The 18,675-nt window shown below is 39.5% G+C and overlaps 1 protein-coding gene across 8 annotated transcripts in view; it reads left to right on the forward strand.

Annotated features, from left to right (window-relative positions):
* The window catches only part of kdm4c (lysine (K)-specific demethylase 4C), a 29,407-nt gene extending 13,697 nt beyond the window's left edge, over window positions 1-15,710 (forward strand). For 3 of the 8 annotated variants that reach the window (XM_051384460.1, XM_051384463.1, XM_051384462.1), the window contains exons 12-22: window positions 39-150; window positions 1,357-1,538; window positions 2,410-2,653; window positions 4,465-4,541; window positions 5,140-5,195; window positions 5,340-5,448; window positions 10,991-11,185; window positions 11,934-12,104; window positions 13,025-13,144; window positions 14,364-14,456; window positions 14,600-15,710. In XM_051384460.1, the coding sequence (XP_051240420.1) occupies window positions 39-150; window positions 1,357-1,538; window positions 2,410-2,653; window positions 4,465-4,541; window positions 5,140-5,195; window positions 5,340-5,448; window positions 10,991-11,185; window positions 11,934-12,104; window positions 13,025-13,144; window positions 14,364-14,456; window positions 14,600-14,767 (1,527 nt within the window). In that variant the 3' untranslated portion in view covers window positions 14,768-15,710. Of the gene's footprint in view, window positions 1-38; window positions 151-1,356; window positions 1,539-2,409; window positions 2,654-4,464; window positions 4,542-5,139; window positions 5,196-5,339; window positions 5,449-10,990; window positions 11,186-11,933; window positions 12,105-13,024; window positions 13,145-14,363; window positions 14,457-14,599 lie in introns of those variants that run through there. The other 5 variants (XM_051384466.1, XM_051384467.1, XM_051384461.1 and 2 more) reach the window with 4 other exon arrangements.
* Window positions 15,711-18,675: the final 2,965 nt, after the last annotated feature.

An 18,675-nucleotide genomic window follows, 5' to 3' on the forward strand; every position in this document is an offset into this window, starting at 1 on the left:
CTCTAATGCCTTTCAATGATGCATTTTCCCGCTGCCAGTACCCTGCGCTGTCAGTGAAGAGGACCACTAAGAGCTGGCGTCACCCACTCAGAAAACCTACTGCAAGGGCTGTACCCACTGCTGTGAAACAGCAGGCTGCCAGTGATGATGGTGGGCGCACACACACACACACACACACACACACACACACACACACACACACACACACACACACACACACACACACACACAGAGTTAACACAGTTCATTGAAAGGTATCGTGAAGGTTTAGCCATAAAAGGACTCCCAACATTCAGACTGTGACACATGCACATACTGTAAGCCAAGAACCAGGCTTATTTCAATAAAATCCCAGGGACATTTCCTGTTGTGGTTAGTGCTGCATTGTGGGTGGCACCAGGCCAGAAACCATGATCCTTTGACTTCTGCTGGTTGCATTTCAGTGAACCGGAATACAGTTGCCGTAACTCATTTATTTTGGCTTATAAACCAAAACCCTATTTTCGGCATTCGTAAAAACATTTTCTTTGTTAAAATGTTGTGTGGCTAGCAAGAATGTATGAATTGACTTTGTTGTCGTAATATCATTAGCGACTAACTTTTAAGTATTTAGTGATGTCAGGTAACTTTTGTGTTACTCCCACAGCTTGGCTTTTTATAACCATTGAACCATTCCGCTCTGCGGTCCCCACTTCCCCTCCTCATTTTTCACATTTTATATCCCCCCAAATTATTCCTCTGACGTCAATGCACACATTAACCAAACAGATCTAACTCTCAGGCCTACCACACTAAAATGACCTAGTGATATATGTACTCTATTTGTTTTCATGGTTTTAACAGTGTGGGAGGAAGGACACTCAATTAACAACTACTAATGCACATGTAGACACACAGTCACATTCATCATCTCCATGGTTGTGAAAAAGGATGAATAATTCAGCAGCCATTTTAGTTGTTTATCCCTGAGTAAGAAATGACCGTGAAACGACCATGGCTGTGAGAGGCCTATTTTATGATGATGAGGGCTCTTAATCATTTTGGGTAATTTTATAAACAGACAGGTTCCTATTCAAATGTTTTTCAAGTCATTGGAGGAAATTGTCACCACAGTGGATGTATTACATCTGGCTTAGCAGAAACTGTATTAACACTGCTGAAGTCAACCGTGAGAATGATATTCAGATTGCACAATTGTTTGAGATTCAGAATAGGCTTAATTAACAAACTACCAAAGAAAGAGGTTTCCATTATGTATTGCACAAATCATTGTTTTTTTGGGCCATAGTAAAAGAGGCAGCTGTTGAATAGGTAAGTGATTGCAAGGTTGTAAGGCTTTGTTATGTTTCCACTTAGAGCCCCCTGAAGCAAACCTGGCAGAGGAGGAGGAGCAAGAAATGGAAGTGTGGGCGAAGCCCCTCGTCTACCTGTGGCAGAACAGGAAGAGCTGCTTCACAGCAGAGAGGGAGTACAATGCTCATGCAGCCACCATGCAGCCATATTGTGCTGTGTGCACACTCTTCATGCCCTATTATCAGGTAAAAGGGAGTTTAACCCAAATATATAACCAATGTCATTTGTTGGATGCTTTTATCGAAAATGCATTACAGTTTCATTAGTGCCTATATGTATTGCTGACTTGAACATAAACACACTTTAAGATACAACTGTATCTCCTAGCCACCGAGCTGAAGATGGAATCAATACTAGCAGATCACATACAGTTGGATTATTTGCTCTCGCTCCCTTAAGCCACAATCGCGCAGGATTTATTTCTGTGGGGTGATTTAATCTTTACCTGCGCGGGTCAGGTCTGGAGTGCACATGTCCATTCTTTTTTCACTCTCCACCCTAGTAATACTTACAGCCACAATTACCCGCTGTTCTTCGGCTAACTCACAGGTCTTTCCTTTATTTAGGTCCAGTTCAGAGAGATGCTTTGAACTTATAAAATGAATCTCAAATTTTTTACTGAGTTTCATCAGCTCAATGCAGTGTGACAAATGAAGAAAATGATTTGCTAACCTGCAACATCAGTCAACTAATACAATGATGGAAAAAGTAAAGACCCCTCAAACTCATCAAATGGGCTGTTGTAATTCCATGCCAGTGGTGATTCTGTCTTTACTGGCCTTCCTTTTTATAGCCAAACTGATTTAATGTCTACAGCAGAGAGCTACATGTGCGTACACTGCCCTTTCTTATTATGAAAGCATAACCTCATTGATATTCAGAAAGAAATGCTTAAATAGTTAGTAACTGTCTGTTTTAATCGGAGCTAAACAATTACCAGAACATATTACTAATATTGAAAATAATACTGCTGGTGATGCTGGTGATGAAGGTCACATGGTTTTCCCTGCAGCTTGTTATTGTCTTATTACAAAATCACACAAATTGTTGTTTTAGGCTGAAGACAAAGCAGAGGACAATACATCTGTCGTAGCTAAGGACACCTCCAAATCTTCATCTCCAATGGAAGGCCCCACACGTCCCTGTAGAGGTCTGAGAAGGACCAAGCCCCTGGTCCCAGAGATCTGCTTTTCTTTCCGGGAGCAGAACTGCCCCCCGACTCCCACTAACCCTCTGCTGCAGGAAGATGGAACCTCCCATCTGCTCTACTGCCAGGGCTGTTGCCTGCAAGTACATGCAAGTATGTACGCACAAGGGGAAAGTAGCGTGTACGTGTGAGTGTGTGTGAGAAAGCGTGGTGCCTCCTAAGGTAGACACTGGGGTTGTAAGTGAAGTTACTAGTTTCTGCTACTTCATAGCGTCTGTTTACCACCTACCTCACCAAGCTACACATTGTTTGTTTCTACATGTTGTGCTTGTCTCGCTGATGTCATTGTAAGAGGGTCAGTGGGTTTACGTCCTCACTCTGCTTCAATGTTCCACCCCCTCTCTGCCCCCCCTTCCCCCCCATGTGGTTTGGAGTATTTTATTTCCCTCGTCAGCCGAATGAGGGTGAATCCTCCGTCTTCACCACACGGACTTCCTGTCCAAAAGCCTCAAGCCAGTGCAACAAGCCCTCACACACACTCTTAAAAAAAAAACAACCCTGGAGTCTTTCTGTTCCATTGGACTCACAGACACAGCGATACACTGCGCTTTATCTCAATCCCCCCTACTCATGTACTTTAACAGCCCTGGATCACTTTTTCAATCCATAAACATTTTACCAATATCTTAAGCTTTCAGCCAGTCTCCTACAGATGTGCACGCACACAAACACACACACTTTTTTGAAGTCTCACACAGTCCCAAATAACACCTTTTAAAATGACATTGCTTCTCCTTAAGCCAGTTTCAATCCCTCATACTCTCCTGCCACTAGTGTTGATCCCAACTCAGGATTTTTTTTTTTTTACTCTGGAGGGTCTAGGAGTGTTATGTATGTCCTGTGTGTGCTTAACCAGTGTACACTGTATGCCCTAGTACTACTTTGTGTGTTTGGTAGTGTGGGAGTAGAAGTAGAAGTTTATGTAATTTGACACTGATGAAAAAGCCACAAGTTTGGTTTCAAGACCCAACAATGAGTATAAGTTGATGTTGCTTTCCCTCTCTACTGTTATTTGAACTTGAGAAAGGAAAGAGAGGTGAGCTTAGAATTGATGTCTGGTTTGGTGATGGATAGTGGGGGAAAAGAGCAGAGACATGCACACATATACAGACTTTAAGTGTTTCTTACAAATAAAAATCCCCCCCAGCTTATGTGTCTAAAACCTCTAGCCCACAGATTTTAACCAGCTGTCATAGTTGAAACGATCACATTTGTCTTCCTTTTTAAAATCAAATTCTTTTTTCTTTTCCAGGCCACCAGCATTTATTTTTTTTATAAAACACAGCCACACCAAGGGCACAGACTAAAACTAAACAAAACAACAATATTTACACAAACTGGCTGTTGTTTTTCCATACTACGTTTTGCTGTGTCTGTCAGGCATGTCCTCTGGGTTACAAAGGTCCAACTGCAAGTGTCTGAAACGCAAGCATACTGTCACGCCAGTGCAAATCTGGCTGTCGTACAAAGCGCTCTTTAGACACAAGCATACATTTTATAAACAAAAACGTGTAGATGTACATCTTCGTCCCATGTTGTCTGCATTTCTTGTTCAACCACAACCATTCCTTTACACACACACACACACACACACACACACATGCCATAGAGCTCTCCATTTCCACTTACTCTGCAGTACTGTGCATTTCTGCACGGAACAATACCATCGCTCGGCTGAAAATCTGTGGAAACAATGTGGACGTGGCATTTTATTCTGTTCTTTGTAACTGATGATAGACTTACCATTTGCTGTCAAGTCTGGGTTCTGGGAATGGTTCATTGATACCATGCCACCAGGTTATAGTAAAGCGTTTTAGCAGTATTTTGAGTGAGTGTGAAGATTTGAAGTTTTACACGGAGTTGTATCTTTACGCCTAATTTCCATCAATCACTTCCTCCTTTAGGTTGCTACGGTGTTGCTGCAGATGACGTCAGTGAACAGTGGTCATGTGATCGCTGTATGGAAGGAAGCTTTACAGCAGTAAGACAATTTTTCTTCTTGTGTGATGTCATTGTACAAATTAAGTGTAAGTGTAAGGCTATTGGATAACAGCACTGATAAAAAAGAGCAACACTTACAGTGACTCCAAACTACAAATGTATTCGAAAGGACAACATTTTACAACGATCTTAGTTGGATTGTTGACCTGACGAAGATCTGACTGGAAGTCTTATTCCTCTAAAAAACAATTGTGGTTTGGAGCCAGTATGCAGGTGTTTTCAAATATTACCTTAACAAAGGCTTGAATATGACTAATGCCTTACTGTGCAAGCGTTTACAGGTATACATTTATTTTATGTTTAACACCCCATCTCTTCCATTATGTTCTGCTAACCAAAATAAAAGTTTTGAAAGTTCAGGTGATGCATTCCATATGGCAACACCAGTGTCATCAGTAAATTTATTATAGGTCCATGCAAAGAAATATGACCATAGCTGAGACTTGATCTAGTGCCATACACAATGCAGGTGTTATGCAGGTGTTATATGTAAGAATGTGTAAGGATAGTGCCGAATGGAAGAAAATGATCTTCTATAATTATTTTTCTCTCACTTGTGTCTCTTTATGTTTTCTCAGGAATGTTGTCTCTGTAACCTCAGAGGTGGAGCTCTGAAGAAAACCCAAAACGACAAGTGAGACAGGCTTTTGTTCTGCAATTATCTCTGCATACTCATCTCTGATCTCCAGAGCTCAGATGAATTTGTTGTCTGTGTGTCTTAATCATCATAATGTATTCATTTGTTTGTGCGTGTGTGTGTGTGTGTGTGTGTGTGTAGATGGGCCCATGTGATGTGTGCCGTAGCGCTACCAGAGGCAAGGTTCAGCGATGAAGCCAAGAGGAGTCCCATTGACACCAGTAGGATCCCTATGCAGCGGTATAAACTGGTGAGGAGACATACACACACAGAGTCAGTGCTGGAATTCCCCAGGTCCTTGAGGACTGGCTCGGTCTAATTAATGAAGTGTTCACAGTTCTAATTAACAATGTGAGACGAACATGCCCGCAATCAAAGCTAGATAATTAACCACTGGTGGGTGAGAGTGGGGGTTTGTGTGTGTAGGGATGTCTTTGTGCGGGGGTTTGTTTATACATGTGTGGTTGTCTGTCTGTCTGTCTGTCTGTCTGTCTGTCTGTCTGTCTGTCTGTCTGTCTGTCTGTCTGTGTGTGTGTGTGTGTGTGTGTGTGTGTGTGTGTGTGTGTGTGTGTGTGTGCGTGCGTGTGTGCGTGTGCGCGTGTGTGACGTGTGTGTACGTGTGTACGTGTGTGTGTGTACGTGTGTGTACGTGTGTGCTTAATGAGAGAGCTGGAGTATGTCTCAGCAGACCTGACATGTTGCCACTATAGTTAGCTCCCTGCATTCTGCTGAGCAATCATGGTGCCTGCAGCAAAGTGTTGGAGAGGTACATCCTAACACAAGATGCATAACAGAGATGAATACTGCCTGTCCATTCCCTGTTTACATTATTGTTTCAGCAATAAGTCATGTAAATTACCTCAACTTTTTAAGAAACGTATGATTGATCGGGGCATGGGTCTGAACTCCCTAAGTAGTAGATTACTACCTACCTTCATGAACGTTATAATGTTCAGTTTTTGTTAAAACTCCATTACGTTGTACTAAAAGTTCTTTCTAGTATTTCGTCAACTCTTGTTGATAAGTGGTGGCCGAGGGGTTAAGCCGCCAACCCGGCCTATGTTGCATGCCCCTCATTTCCTGTTCTCACTTTTCTTTCAGCTATCAAATAAAATAATAATATAATCCCAGCCTTCATTGATGAAAATAAGGTGGACAGTTATTCTGTTCGAGATTAGAAATACCTCCCAGGATAAAGCAATACTATGAAGTTTAATTTAGCTAGGTGTCCCTAATAAACTGGCAACTGAGTGTATAGAGGCTTTAACATTGTAACATACTCCACCATAATGAAACCAACCAATTTCGGTTCCTACATGAGTGCCTACCCAGAAAATAGTTGGATACCACTGAACAGGACACTAATGTTGTTGACACAGTGACATTACCCGCAGAGTATTTACAAGGATATGGTTCATATCTACTCACACCACATTGAAATTAAGCTTATTTGGATATGAAAGCTCAAACCACAAAGTTGGTCTCCATATCCACGGGCCAAAATCTGAACAAATGAAAATTGTAGTCCAAACTGAAAAGGACAGGACGCTCATAATAAAAAGCCTCTAACATGACCGTGATGACGGCCAAAATGTTTCAGATGTTATAATGATCTAAATAATTTTTTTGAGAAAACCATACTTACTTCCTTTAAGCTTTAAATGCTGTTAAGTTTGTCACGGTGCCAACTTTTTAGCCAACGCCACAGATTACACAGTTCTCTAGCAAAGCAGCTCAAAGCACATTCTTTGATAATTATGTGTAAGTATATACAGTTCCTTCTCTTTAGAAGATGTATCTGATCTGATGATATATCTAAGACCGCAATAATTTTACTCACACTACATGATGACACAAAATCTTTACTTTCTGCTTATTAACGCGCTGACACAAGCACTTTTTGATTGGACCCATGCTTCGGTTGATGATAAAACGGATGGGCCTCTGTTAAGCAACCTCTTTGAGGCCTAAATGAAGGTAAAAATATGAAAAACAGCACAGCATGCTTCCCTTCACACATGCTGTAGTAATAAAAAAAAAAGGTCTTATGATGACAGATTTCATCTTAATTGACATTTAGATCGAGTAACATTATGGATGGTATACCTTTCTCCTTTGTCCTCTTCATCATTTGTATGTTGACTCCGCGAGCCACGTGTTCTGAAGCTTGCATTGGACCCATTGCCCCTGCAGCAGCCCAGTACATTCATAATTTACAATCACGCACACAGGCACCCCACACATTCATAATTTACTGTGGGAATGTTCTTCACGCATGGCTCAACACAGGCACCCAAATACACCCCAGAGAAAGGCACAGGCATGGGGAAAAGTGGGTTAGACACACACACACACACACACACACACACACAAACTCACACATATTAAAACATAAAACTGACATATTGACATATTAACAATACTTGTTCTTCTCACACACAGTTTTTTTCCCACCAATAAATGTACATTAATGCTCATTTTTACACACACACACCTCCCTCTAAACACATGGGGTGTGTCAATCAGAATTTTGTCATGCTGGCCTCAATAAGTGGATGAGACAGTCAGGCCAGTTCATCAGCACACTGCTGTCCATAATGGAGGAGGTATGGGAAAAAGCTTTATGGAATGTAGGCCAAGTTAGTCACTATGAAAAGCGCTGAGTTAAAGTCCCTCAGTTCAAAAATAGAGGCTTCATTAATTTAAAATAAAAAAGGGATAAAGTTACAGAATTTCATCACCCATTTAAATTAAGCATTCACATTGCCTTTTGGGTTACCTTGCAAGAAGAAAAGAGGACTTCTGTGAGAGTCTCTATACACAATACCTCCTGATCCTGAACTGATATCTGAATTAAGTAGGCTAAGCTGATAATTGTAAAGGAGAAGCCAGGGCCGCTGTCGAGGTTAAATTTAATTAACACTGTCTAGGTTAACTAATTAGATCAGCTATTGATTTTTCAAAGGAATGAACAGAGGGCATTTATTTCAGAGGCGTAGCTTTATAAGGACTATAGAAAAAGTTTTGTATTCGCACAGCATCATCCTCTTATCCACCCATCGAATGCTGTGTTATTCATCCTGGGGCAATGAGTATTTCCCATTATATGTTCCAGGGACTTAAAACAGTATCTCCATACTCCCACATATGTTGTTTAGACACAAAATGTTCTTGACGATAAGATACTAATGTGACACATATGACAATAAGTCATTAGACCCTTTTTATAGGCTAAAATTCATTTTCAAATCAGCTAATTCTCATTGAGCACAGTTACCGCTTATGCACATGCACTGAGGAGTTTATCTATATATAGGCAAATTATCCGTCAACATGTATGGATATTTCATAATGGATTCCCAGGAATTAGATTAATGAATAAATTACCTTTTGAAGTGATGTGAAGCTGTGCCGCAAGAGAGAGGAAGAAGGGGCAGGGAAGCGAAGCGGAAAAGGAGAGCTAGATGGGTGTTTTATTAGGAGGAGAGTGGAGGAAATGGAGTGAGATGGGAGGCAGGCGAAAGGGGTGAAAGAGGAATGGGGAGCAAGTAGGGTTATAATGGGAGAATGTCGTCATTCTTTCCCTTTAGTAGAAAAGCTGAGGATTTGTGGGAGAGGAGGAGAGGGGTGAGATGCCACAGCAGAGGAAATGGAGTAGATGGGCTGTTTGGTGCAGAAAACCGAGGGATAGTCTTAAAAAATGTAGGTGTGAGTGTGTTTGTGCATGGATGCATGGCAGTGTTTGTGCGTAAGACGCATATGTGTATTATGGCCTCCAATGTGCAGTTGTGTACCGGTCACAGACCTCAAACTGGGGGAAAAAATACCACAACATAGACATTGCAGCATTGGTTTGTTGTGGAAACCTCAAATGATGTCATTTGAATGGTCTTATTTGAGGGTTTCCTGGTATTGTAGCAGTTAAATAACAACTGGGGTCTCTCTCCCTCTCCTCATTTACTCTCTCGAATCTACGTTTTGTTTACAATACCGTATCCAATAACAGTGGATCGAGGGAATTTCACAGATATGATTATTTGGAGCACATGGTGGTTTTAAGTGATGTTAGAGGTTCATGGCACAACCGAGCGATGATTCACTTAGTGGTCTTTTGTCTTTAATTCACTGCTGTTTTTGTTGAGCCCATATTCAAAGTCTCTCAAGTGGAAATACAGATTTTAAATTACTCATTTCTTTTACCCCGTTCCAAAGGCTACATTTTTGGGGAAGGTCAGGCTTCCTTTACTGCAATAAAGACACTCAGTGGCAATTTACTTAATGTAGTTTGCAATGGAAAGTGACAGGAAAGATGGGACGGAAGGAGAAGATATGACAGAAGGTCTCTTTACTTAATAAGTTTTGATTTTTGTTAAAACCTTTTGTTAAACTGAATTATATTCTCATTCTGGCCATAATGTATGTAAACACTCTGTATTCTACATCCCTGCATACTGTATGTGCTGCTTCAGTTCTGTGTATGGATGTACTATTCATCATTTACTATGAACAACTTTGCATCTGAACAGAAATGACGCTTTTTATCAGTGGAAGCAGTATTTTTATGTTTTCCTCTTTTGCTGCGTTAAAAACTAATTTAATAATTAATCAAAACAGATTTAATCTACTACTACTTAATACTGTGTGATTGTCAATCTCAGAAAAATAATTCTTTGGAATTGGCCAACAAGGACTGGCTGTTCTATTGGTCCATCATATTGTTTAGAAAATGTCCTCTGACCAACTTGGTGGTATGAGACTTGGTAAGGTGCAAAAAGTTTAGGACATTTATGACCTTTTAGGGACATTTGGTAAACTTGAAATGTCCATCCTTGTTGTTTGCATACCACTAATCCGTTTAGGGTACTTTATAATACTAGACCTATGTACAATGATTGTAGTATTATAAAAGATAAGGCTGGCGATATCCTTTATTTTTGTTGAAAAACAATTAATTGATCATATTAACAAGTATTGTCTGTGTAGCCACAACAAAGTCTGTGCTGTAGTCCTCAATTTTGTACAAAAACTATTAAAAAGACATATATTTATATATAAGTCACACTGCTGAAATGAGTGACATGCTCCTTCGTTATGCTGAACATGGGCATAGGTTAATCTTATTTCAATCCCACATACACTGACCTGCTGCTGTAAATATTCACTAGAGAACCAGATGTGTATCAAAGGTCCAGTGTGTAACATTTAGTGGGGTCTATTGGCAGTAATGGAATATAATTCATAGTTATGTTTTCATTAGTGTATAATCACATGAATATAGGAATCATGTTTTTGTTACCTTAGAAGGAGCCGTTTATATCTACACATACTCCACAGGTTGCCTTCCATGGAGGCCACCGTGTTGAACTGCCATGTTTCTATAGTAACCCAGAACGGACAAACCAAACACTGGCTCTAGATAGGGCCTTCAGCCTCTTTAACTCATTTTGCAGCCACTGTAGTTTCTCCATTGCACTTGGAAGAGGAGGTTGAAGTGAAGTATACCAAGAGATGCCTCTAAATCCGACACATTGGTCCTTTGATTAACAGCTGAGAATAGTCCTCAAGAAATGTACCATTTACTCCTGTTTATGCAATGTTTGTATAAACTACCATGCCAAGCAGTTTAAGGAAATTGTTTAGCCTTTAAAAAAATGTTATGTCTTCGGTACTAAAGAATTGACTTAGGGCTGATTGCTAGGACACAAAACAGAGGATAAATCCAGCCTTCTCCTTTTTAAAGAATTTGGATCCATCAGTCAGTGTTGACGATTTGCTCTGGTCTGTGTTTACAGAGGTGCATCTATTGTCGTAAGCGCTGCGCGGGGAAGCGGCAGGCAGGTGCTTGTATCCAGTGCTCATGTGGCCGGTGTCCCACCTCCTTTCATGTGACCTGTGCCCATGCTGCTGGTGTAATCATGGAGCCTGATGATTGGCCATATGTCGTGTCAATCACCTGCCATAGACACCAATCACGGAGTTCGTCAGCTGTAAGTTGTAGGACAGGTGTTTCCGAGAGCTGTTATGAACCAGGTTGTGCACAGTAACAATGGACATGGCAATGTGTTTGCACTTTTAGACAACTATGAACATTTTATGTTATTTGTAAGAGATTAATAGGGATAATTGATTCCAGTGTAGAAACGTAATTGGTGTTACTCTCACACAGTGCAATAGAAATGGGCGTATGAATGTTGGCCATATAACTAAGTAGAGTTAAAGGTGTAGTGGTGGTTTAGTGTAGGAATACAAATATGCATATTGATAGAATTCTTTTCAGAAAAGATATTGATATACAATGTATTGTTCATGCTTGGAATGCAAGACAAAAAGACTGAAATAGTAGTATTATAATAGTATTATTTGCTATGATTTTGCCAGAATTACCTTTGGTGGTATCTAGCCGTGCTCATAGTGGCTATTTTTTTGGTAGATGAAGCGGTGGCAGAAATAACAGAAATTTCCCAAAACAAATTAATTAAACAAATAAAACCAAAACTATCTGCATGGCTAGATGCTGCTTGATGCAAGTAAAAAAATGTTTTGGTGTTTTTTTTTTTATTTGGGTAAACATATCTTTTAAAATGCAAACTAAAAGTAACAAAAAAGTAATAAAATAAAATAAATGAATAATTTAGTAATGAGGTAGTATCATAGAAGTTTCGGTTTGAAAAGATTCTGTATTGATTGTCATACAGTAGTATAATTGTTTCTCTTTGCTCTGTGTCTATACACTAGAAGCAGCGAGCGTGCCAAGCCTCCATCTCACTGGGCCAGACGGTGATCTCCAAACACAAGAACCTGCGCTACTACAGCTCAAAGGTCACCCAGATCACCTCCCAGATGTTCTACGAGGTCATGTTTGATGACGGCTCCTTCTCCAACGATACTTACCCCGAGGATATTGTGGTGAGAATATGTTTAATTACAGACACGCTCGAGAGGTCACCTCCCAGCTGTACAAGGTCATATCAGATATTAAAACCTCTCATTTTGAAAGCAGCTTCCTTTTTTCAATGGAAGATTATTGGTTCTCAAATGGCCATTGCATGAGAAATGTACCTAATAAGCTTGTTTTAAGATCTCACTTTAAGGTGTGTATGTGCAAAACTAATGACAATCAAGAGTATTTTGAATAATTTCTCTCCCTATAAACCTGCAATTACCATGATTTTTGAAAAGGCCATTCATATTAAAATAGCATATTATAGGTCTGCTGAGTTGTCATGGAAGCGGCAAATAATCACTGACATGACCGTTCCTGATCATTTAAAATTCATGGATTTGTTCAAGTGATTATGGTAATAGATAAGTCTCAGTGAGCTTAACACTGTTAAAGAGAAGTAGCTGCAGCACACACTATTACTACTGTACGAGTGAGGACATTGCACTAATTTGAATCCAATCCTAAATCTCAGTCTTATTGACCTAGTCTTATTTATATGTACAGCAAATTATACACCACTTCAATTCTTAGTCAATAACACAGATTCAAAACGATGATCTGGAACCTATTCTCATTGTTATGTATTACACCAAATCAATGAATGAAACAAGGTAGAAAATAAAATAGACACATGAAATAGATGAGATTACTAATTTTTGGTCATTAGTCATTTCATATCTTAATTCATGTTGTTGGCTGGTAATCTTATCAAAGTGCCCCACTCCATACAATAGCAAGCTATAAGTCAGAATCAAGTCTAACCATGACATGAGCCTCATAAAAATGAAAAGAGCTCTTTTCAACATCAAACCACTCACTCTGAATGACTATTTTATTTTTTACAACTTACCTGGATCAACCATTATTCTCTCTCTATTTTTAGAGCAGAGACTGTGTAAACTTGGGTCCTCCTGAAGTTGGAGAAGCTGTTCAGGTAAAATGGCCTGATGGGCTGTTCTATAATGCCAAATACCTGGGATCCAACGTCTCCTACATGTACCAGGTACACACACACACACACACACACACACACACACACACACACACACACACACACACACACACACACACACACACACACACTGTTCTATAGACATCATCATATATGGTAAATTTACGAGAGAGAGAGATGTATGACCCAGTTTTGCAGATTTAATCCTTTTCGTGTGAATATTGAATTAACTCAGCTGTTGGTCAAAGTGAGACAGCAGTAAACTTGTTGAACTACCTCAACATCAGAATCATCGTGACTGCTCTGACGTTAAGGTCCCCAGGTCTGTGTGGAGAGGTGGAGGGAGAGAAAAAGAAAGAGGACACTTGAGACAGAGATTGAGAGAGGTGCTGAAGTCATGGTGACTAAAGTGGGGGGTGTGTGGAGGTGGAGATGAGATAGAAGATGATGGGAGGATGAAAAGATAGATATATAGGAAGCAAAAGCTATTCAGACTCAGAGTGGAAGCAGATGGGTAGAGAAAAGAGAGATGGCGAGAGCGAGGAGGATGAGAAGGAGGTGACAATCTGCATTATTCAAACTCACTGAAATATTCACTAAGCTAAGAGTCATGCGGTTTCCACTTAAAGCTTTATTTAGTTGAGCTGGGCGTCAACCATTAGTTATGCACAAATGCATCTGTGACGCACACACTCGGTTTAAGATAGGTCAGATTAAAAAAAAACAAAAAACGGCTGAACAAGAACTTTCCATTGTCAAGGCGTGTTTAGGTATGAAATACTTTCAGGCTGTGTTTTATTTGAAGATGTTCGTGGCGATCAAAAACTTGAATTTATTTAGCAGAAAACATTTGTTTTTGAGAGCAGAGGTAACATGAAAAAGGCATTTTTCTATTTTATGTTTTGTTTCATAATTTAGACTTGAAAAATGTTGATCCATCGAGAGAAACAGTTTTTTTATAACTTGAAAGAAATTATGATGAAATTGGTTATTGTGTTTTACGTATTTATCAAAAATATCACTGCTTTATCTTTGACTGATGTTCCATTCTAGAGTCTTTTTAGGACCTAAATACTGCAAATAATTATATAGATTAAACTTCAGATTTGGAAAAGTACCAAGTGGAAATAATACCTTTTTAAGTTTGTGTGCATGGCTGAAAAAGAGGCAAAGCACTTATATAATATATAGTAAATATAATATGTTATAAAAATGTGTTATATAAAGTCAGCTGTATAGATAACTGCTGTATATTTTCTTGTCATCTCAGGTGGAGTTTGAGGATGGGTCTCAGGTGCTGGCAAAAAGAGAAGATGTCTATACTTTAGATGAAGACCTGCCTAAAAAGGTGAAACGTAGACTTGTAAGTATTAGACTTACTGGGCAACAGATAAACTTTAAACCATAAACTCGATACTTTAATGGCATGAAAGTAAAAACTTCTGTTGCCGCATGGACCGTTTTCTCATTTACTCATGTGCGTTCTCCTCATGTCTCGTTTTCTAGTCCACGGCCTCAAGCATGCGTTTCCAAGACGCCTTTTTTACCACGCAGGGGGAGAGGAAACGTCAGAGAACACCCAACTCGCGCTTCCAAAAAGACTATGTGGCCCTGCCAGGCCTCCGTACAACTGCCAAAAGCACATGGGAGCCACGCAGCCACAAAGGGAAATGAAGTCATGGAGAAGGATCAATGACAAATGAATGCACTGCGTTAACAGTGGATAATAAAGGGGAGGTTGTTTGTGCGAGTGTGAGTGTGTATGTGTGAGTACGCGTGTGTGTGAGTTCTTTGGATCTACTTCCATCTTAACTATCGCCCACTCACCGTCTCTGTGAGTAGATCGGAGGAAACGACGTAAGGGAATGGGTGATTTTTGGGTTAGATGGATGTTAACCTAGGTGCGCTTGTACATTAACACATCAGTGATTGGTGATTGGATGTTGTGACAAGCTGGAGAAGAATTCTGATTGGACAGCTGGACTCAATAGAAAGGGTTAACAGAGGGCTCTGTGCCTCAGTTGCCTCGTGCTTTCACATCCATCAGGGAAAATAAACGTGACTTACATTTGTCACAATCACCCTTTTTTGAAACAAACAACTTTTTTTCTTTGTACATGAAAAATTCACAGGTGAGATTTTTCTAAATAGCTTGACTCTGGTAGCTTTTTTTTGGGGGGGGGTGTCTGTTATTTCCTATTTTAATTTTGAATATTTATGCACTTTTGCTTGTAGTATTTTTCCTCATGTCTTAATGTTTCTCCCCGCATGTTAAACATTGTCTCCTAACTGCTTCTGCTGGGCTGAGTCTAGTTACACTATGATGGCTTCCTCTCTCTGTGTAATTTAACACTGAAAAAAAAATCACTTCTGAATTTAAAAAAAGCAATTATCACATGTTAATCAGTTCCTGAGGTTAAAGATTTAGACAGGAAGCCATGCCTGTGTGTTTTAGACTCTGTGCCCCGTTAACGTGAAATGCTACTGTTGCTCTGTTGAATGAAACACATTGTTGAAATTATTTAAAATTTGTATTTATTTTTGGCTTGCTATAGTTAAACTATTGCTAACTGCTGTAAGGTAAACAATAAAAAATTACATATTTGTTTTTATTAAATTGTATTTTTTTTTTAAGTGATTTGTTTTGTAAGAATGCAGTTGGAAGATGGTTTATGTAATACTTGAATCCCTTAAATTTGGGTAACACAACATTTGAAGCCAATTTATATGGTCAGTTTATTCAAATATACACTACACTGTAATGTTTGATTATCATGAAGGAAAGTGGCATTTTAACTAGTGCTCATTTACACATATGGGAGATCCTGTTAAGAGAGTGATATAGATAAATAGCAATTGCACTTATATTTACCATGAAAACGTTTTTAAGTTGGGTCCTTTAGTTGTAAAGACATGATTTCTAAAAGATGTGACTATTTAAGAGTTTTAGCGTTTGAATAAATAGAATCAATAGCTACTGTTGAACAGCAAGGTTAAAAGATATTTCCAAGGTTAGTGAAGATCTGCGTTGTTGTACAGATGGTGTTCAATAACTCTCACAATGAACCGCCTGACCAGGATGTTCAGATGACGGTGGCCTCATGCTGAAGGAACCGGAGCACAGCGTTCCCAGCAGACCCAGCTCTTTTCTTCGTGCAGGTCCGGAGGAGGAGCCTGGCAGGAAGTGAACATCCAGGAGGTATCTTAAGTGGCCGTGGCGAGGCTCCGAAAAGCTAAGTACTCCCATGGAAACCACATCGCAGCTTGCTTCAGAGGGCTCTTTATGATTCTGAGGCCAAAGCAAGAACACAAGTCATCATTTATGAAAATGACAAACACTTACTGTATATACTTAAACAACTGCATTACTTTCAACTGGTATGTTTAGCATGGTCATACTGTACAAGCAGTGTTGGAGAGCAGTGGTGGTACATTTACAAGTACTGAGTTGTTTTCAGGTACTTTTACTTTGAGTATTTCCATTTTATGCTTCTTTATAATTCTACTGTACTACAATTCAGGGGCAAATATTTTACTTTGTACTCCACTACATTTCTGTGATACTTTGCAGATGAAAATTTTTTTATACAAAATAAAAATCATCTAATAAATGATCGTACATTATTATGGATTAAGCTACCCAGTTTTAAAACAAGTAGGTGTCATATAAGGCTATATTGAATTTAGAAGATTAAAGATTTTGACGATGAACCACCAATTGTAATGTATGTAGTAAACAAATGTTTTTGCTGTAAACTCAATTGAATGGCATTTTTTGCTGGCATGTGACTTTTTGTATTATATTTTAAGTCTAAGTCTAAATAAGTCTTGTATCACATGTACATCATTTATTACAAAGTAGTTTGAACTACTTTTTTTATGTAGCTTTAGTTAACCAAACTAGATTTCTCCCTAGGGTAGCTTTGCTGTAGTTAAACATCTTTCAATGGAAAAAAAAAAAAAAAGAATAAACGTAGCTTACAAAGCTTCAAAGTATCTTCCTCAAAACTGTGGAAAGCATCCTTGGTAAATATTCAATGTTGTACACTGGAGGCCTGTTCCAATAAACTGTTTGTATCACAAGTCTCCTTGTGTTGTGCATTACCCAGCAGATATTCTATCACCTATCAGACAGTGAAGAGTAAAAACTCCATTTGGAAAGTTCCCATTTGGATGATTTGACTCAACAATAAATTGTTGAAGACTGAAAGTCCATTCACACAACCTTGCATATCTTAAGCTTTGCTCCCCTAAGCCATTCCCTTTACCTCAATTTGTTAAAGATGACAGTTAATCACATGTGTGACATTGCCACATTGCTATGGGACCATGATAAAAAAACATTTGGGCCAGAAAGCCAAATGCAGGAGCTTATGGCTCTAACAGACCAAGTGAGTCTAATATAGGAACTCTTGTGGTGATGGGAATTGAGCTGATGACACAGCTCATGACAAATGCAAGTGCATGCGAGTTTCAGAGGCTGCGACGGGAACAAGACTGATCAGCTAGAAGCCCAGAAGCAAGACGGTCTCTCTACAGCCTGGTAGAGACGTTGGAAGATAATTTGCGGTGCCTTTAGAATAACAAGTCAGACATGAATGAGCGGCCCTTTCAGCCGTAACTCTCCACTCACTGCAGACTGCCGCCCAATCCGTTTCCCAGTGTGGATTTAACAAGACTAAAAGCAATGCAAGAAGCCCTGTGAGGCTGGAACACTCATTACACAGCCAAAAAGTTGCTGAAATATGTCTGGATGATGCCGGAATAAAATTACAGACAAATAGAGATAATGTTGCTTTTCACACACTGAGGGGTACAAATGTAAATGATGGCCTGAGGGCTCACTATAAAATGCTTGTCTATTTTTACATTTGTCATTTTAGGACATCTAACCTCAGCTTATCACGTTCAGCTCTACATTGTCCTTCCTCTCCGGGGGTTTAATGCCATTCTTATGATGAGGAACAGTTTGAATCGATTCTGTGAAAACAGACAGAAGAAAGCCATTTTATCTCACTTTAAACAAGTGTAAACTACTAACACTGCACATGTACAGCCACTAACAAACCACAAAGCTACCAAAGAACATAATTTCATTTTTAGACCAGACTTCCAGATCATTAGTCCACACAAACTCCTGAGGTTCCTCCCCATGAGGCCTGTTTGCTGCTTTCATCAGAAAGGATTTATTATAGGTGAGATATTGCTCACAGAGGCTCCACCCACACAGGAAGCAATCTAGGTCAGGTGGAGGAAGGGGCCATGAGCTGTATTTAGGCTTAGTGATGCAAAAGTTAAAGAAGAAAAATGTTCTCTGTCAGTGTTTTATCAATACATATGTTTTTGGATTAATTGGTGCATTGATGTGTATGTTGTATTTTACCGCTGTGGATGTTTAAGGTTGAGCTAATTTGAACTACTTTGTTTGCTGTTGGGTAGTTTAATCTGCAGCTGTGCATCATATTCTGCAAGATCATCATGTAAGCGGCATTGCTGTCCTATGAGAACCACATAGCACTAAAAAGTGCTTAGGAAAACAGCCCTCTTTTCAGCTTTGTGACAGCACAAGTTGTGATGCATTT

Source organism: Dicentrarchus labrax, unplaced genomic scaffold, assembly GCF_905237075.1.
Source record: "Dicentrarchus labrax unplaced genomic scaffold, dlabrax2021, whole genome shotgun sequence".
Lineage (NCBI taxonomy): Eukaryota > Metazoa > Chordata > Actinopteri > Moronidae > Dicentrarchus > Dicentrarchus labrax.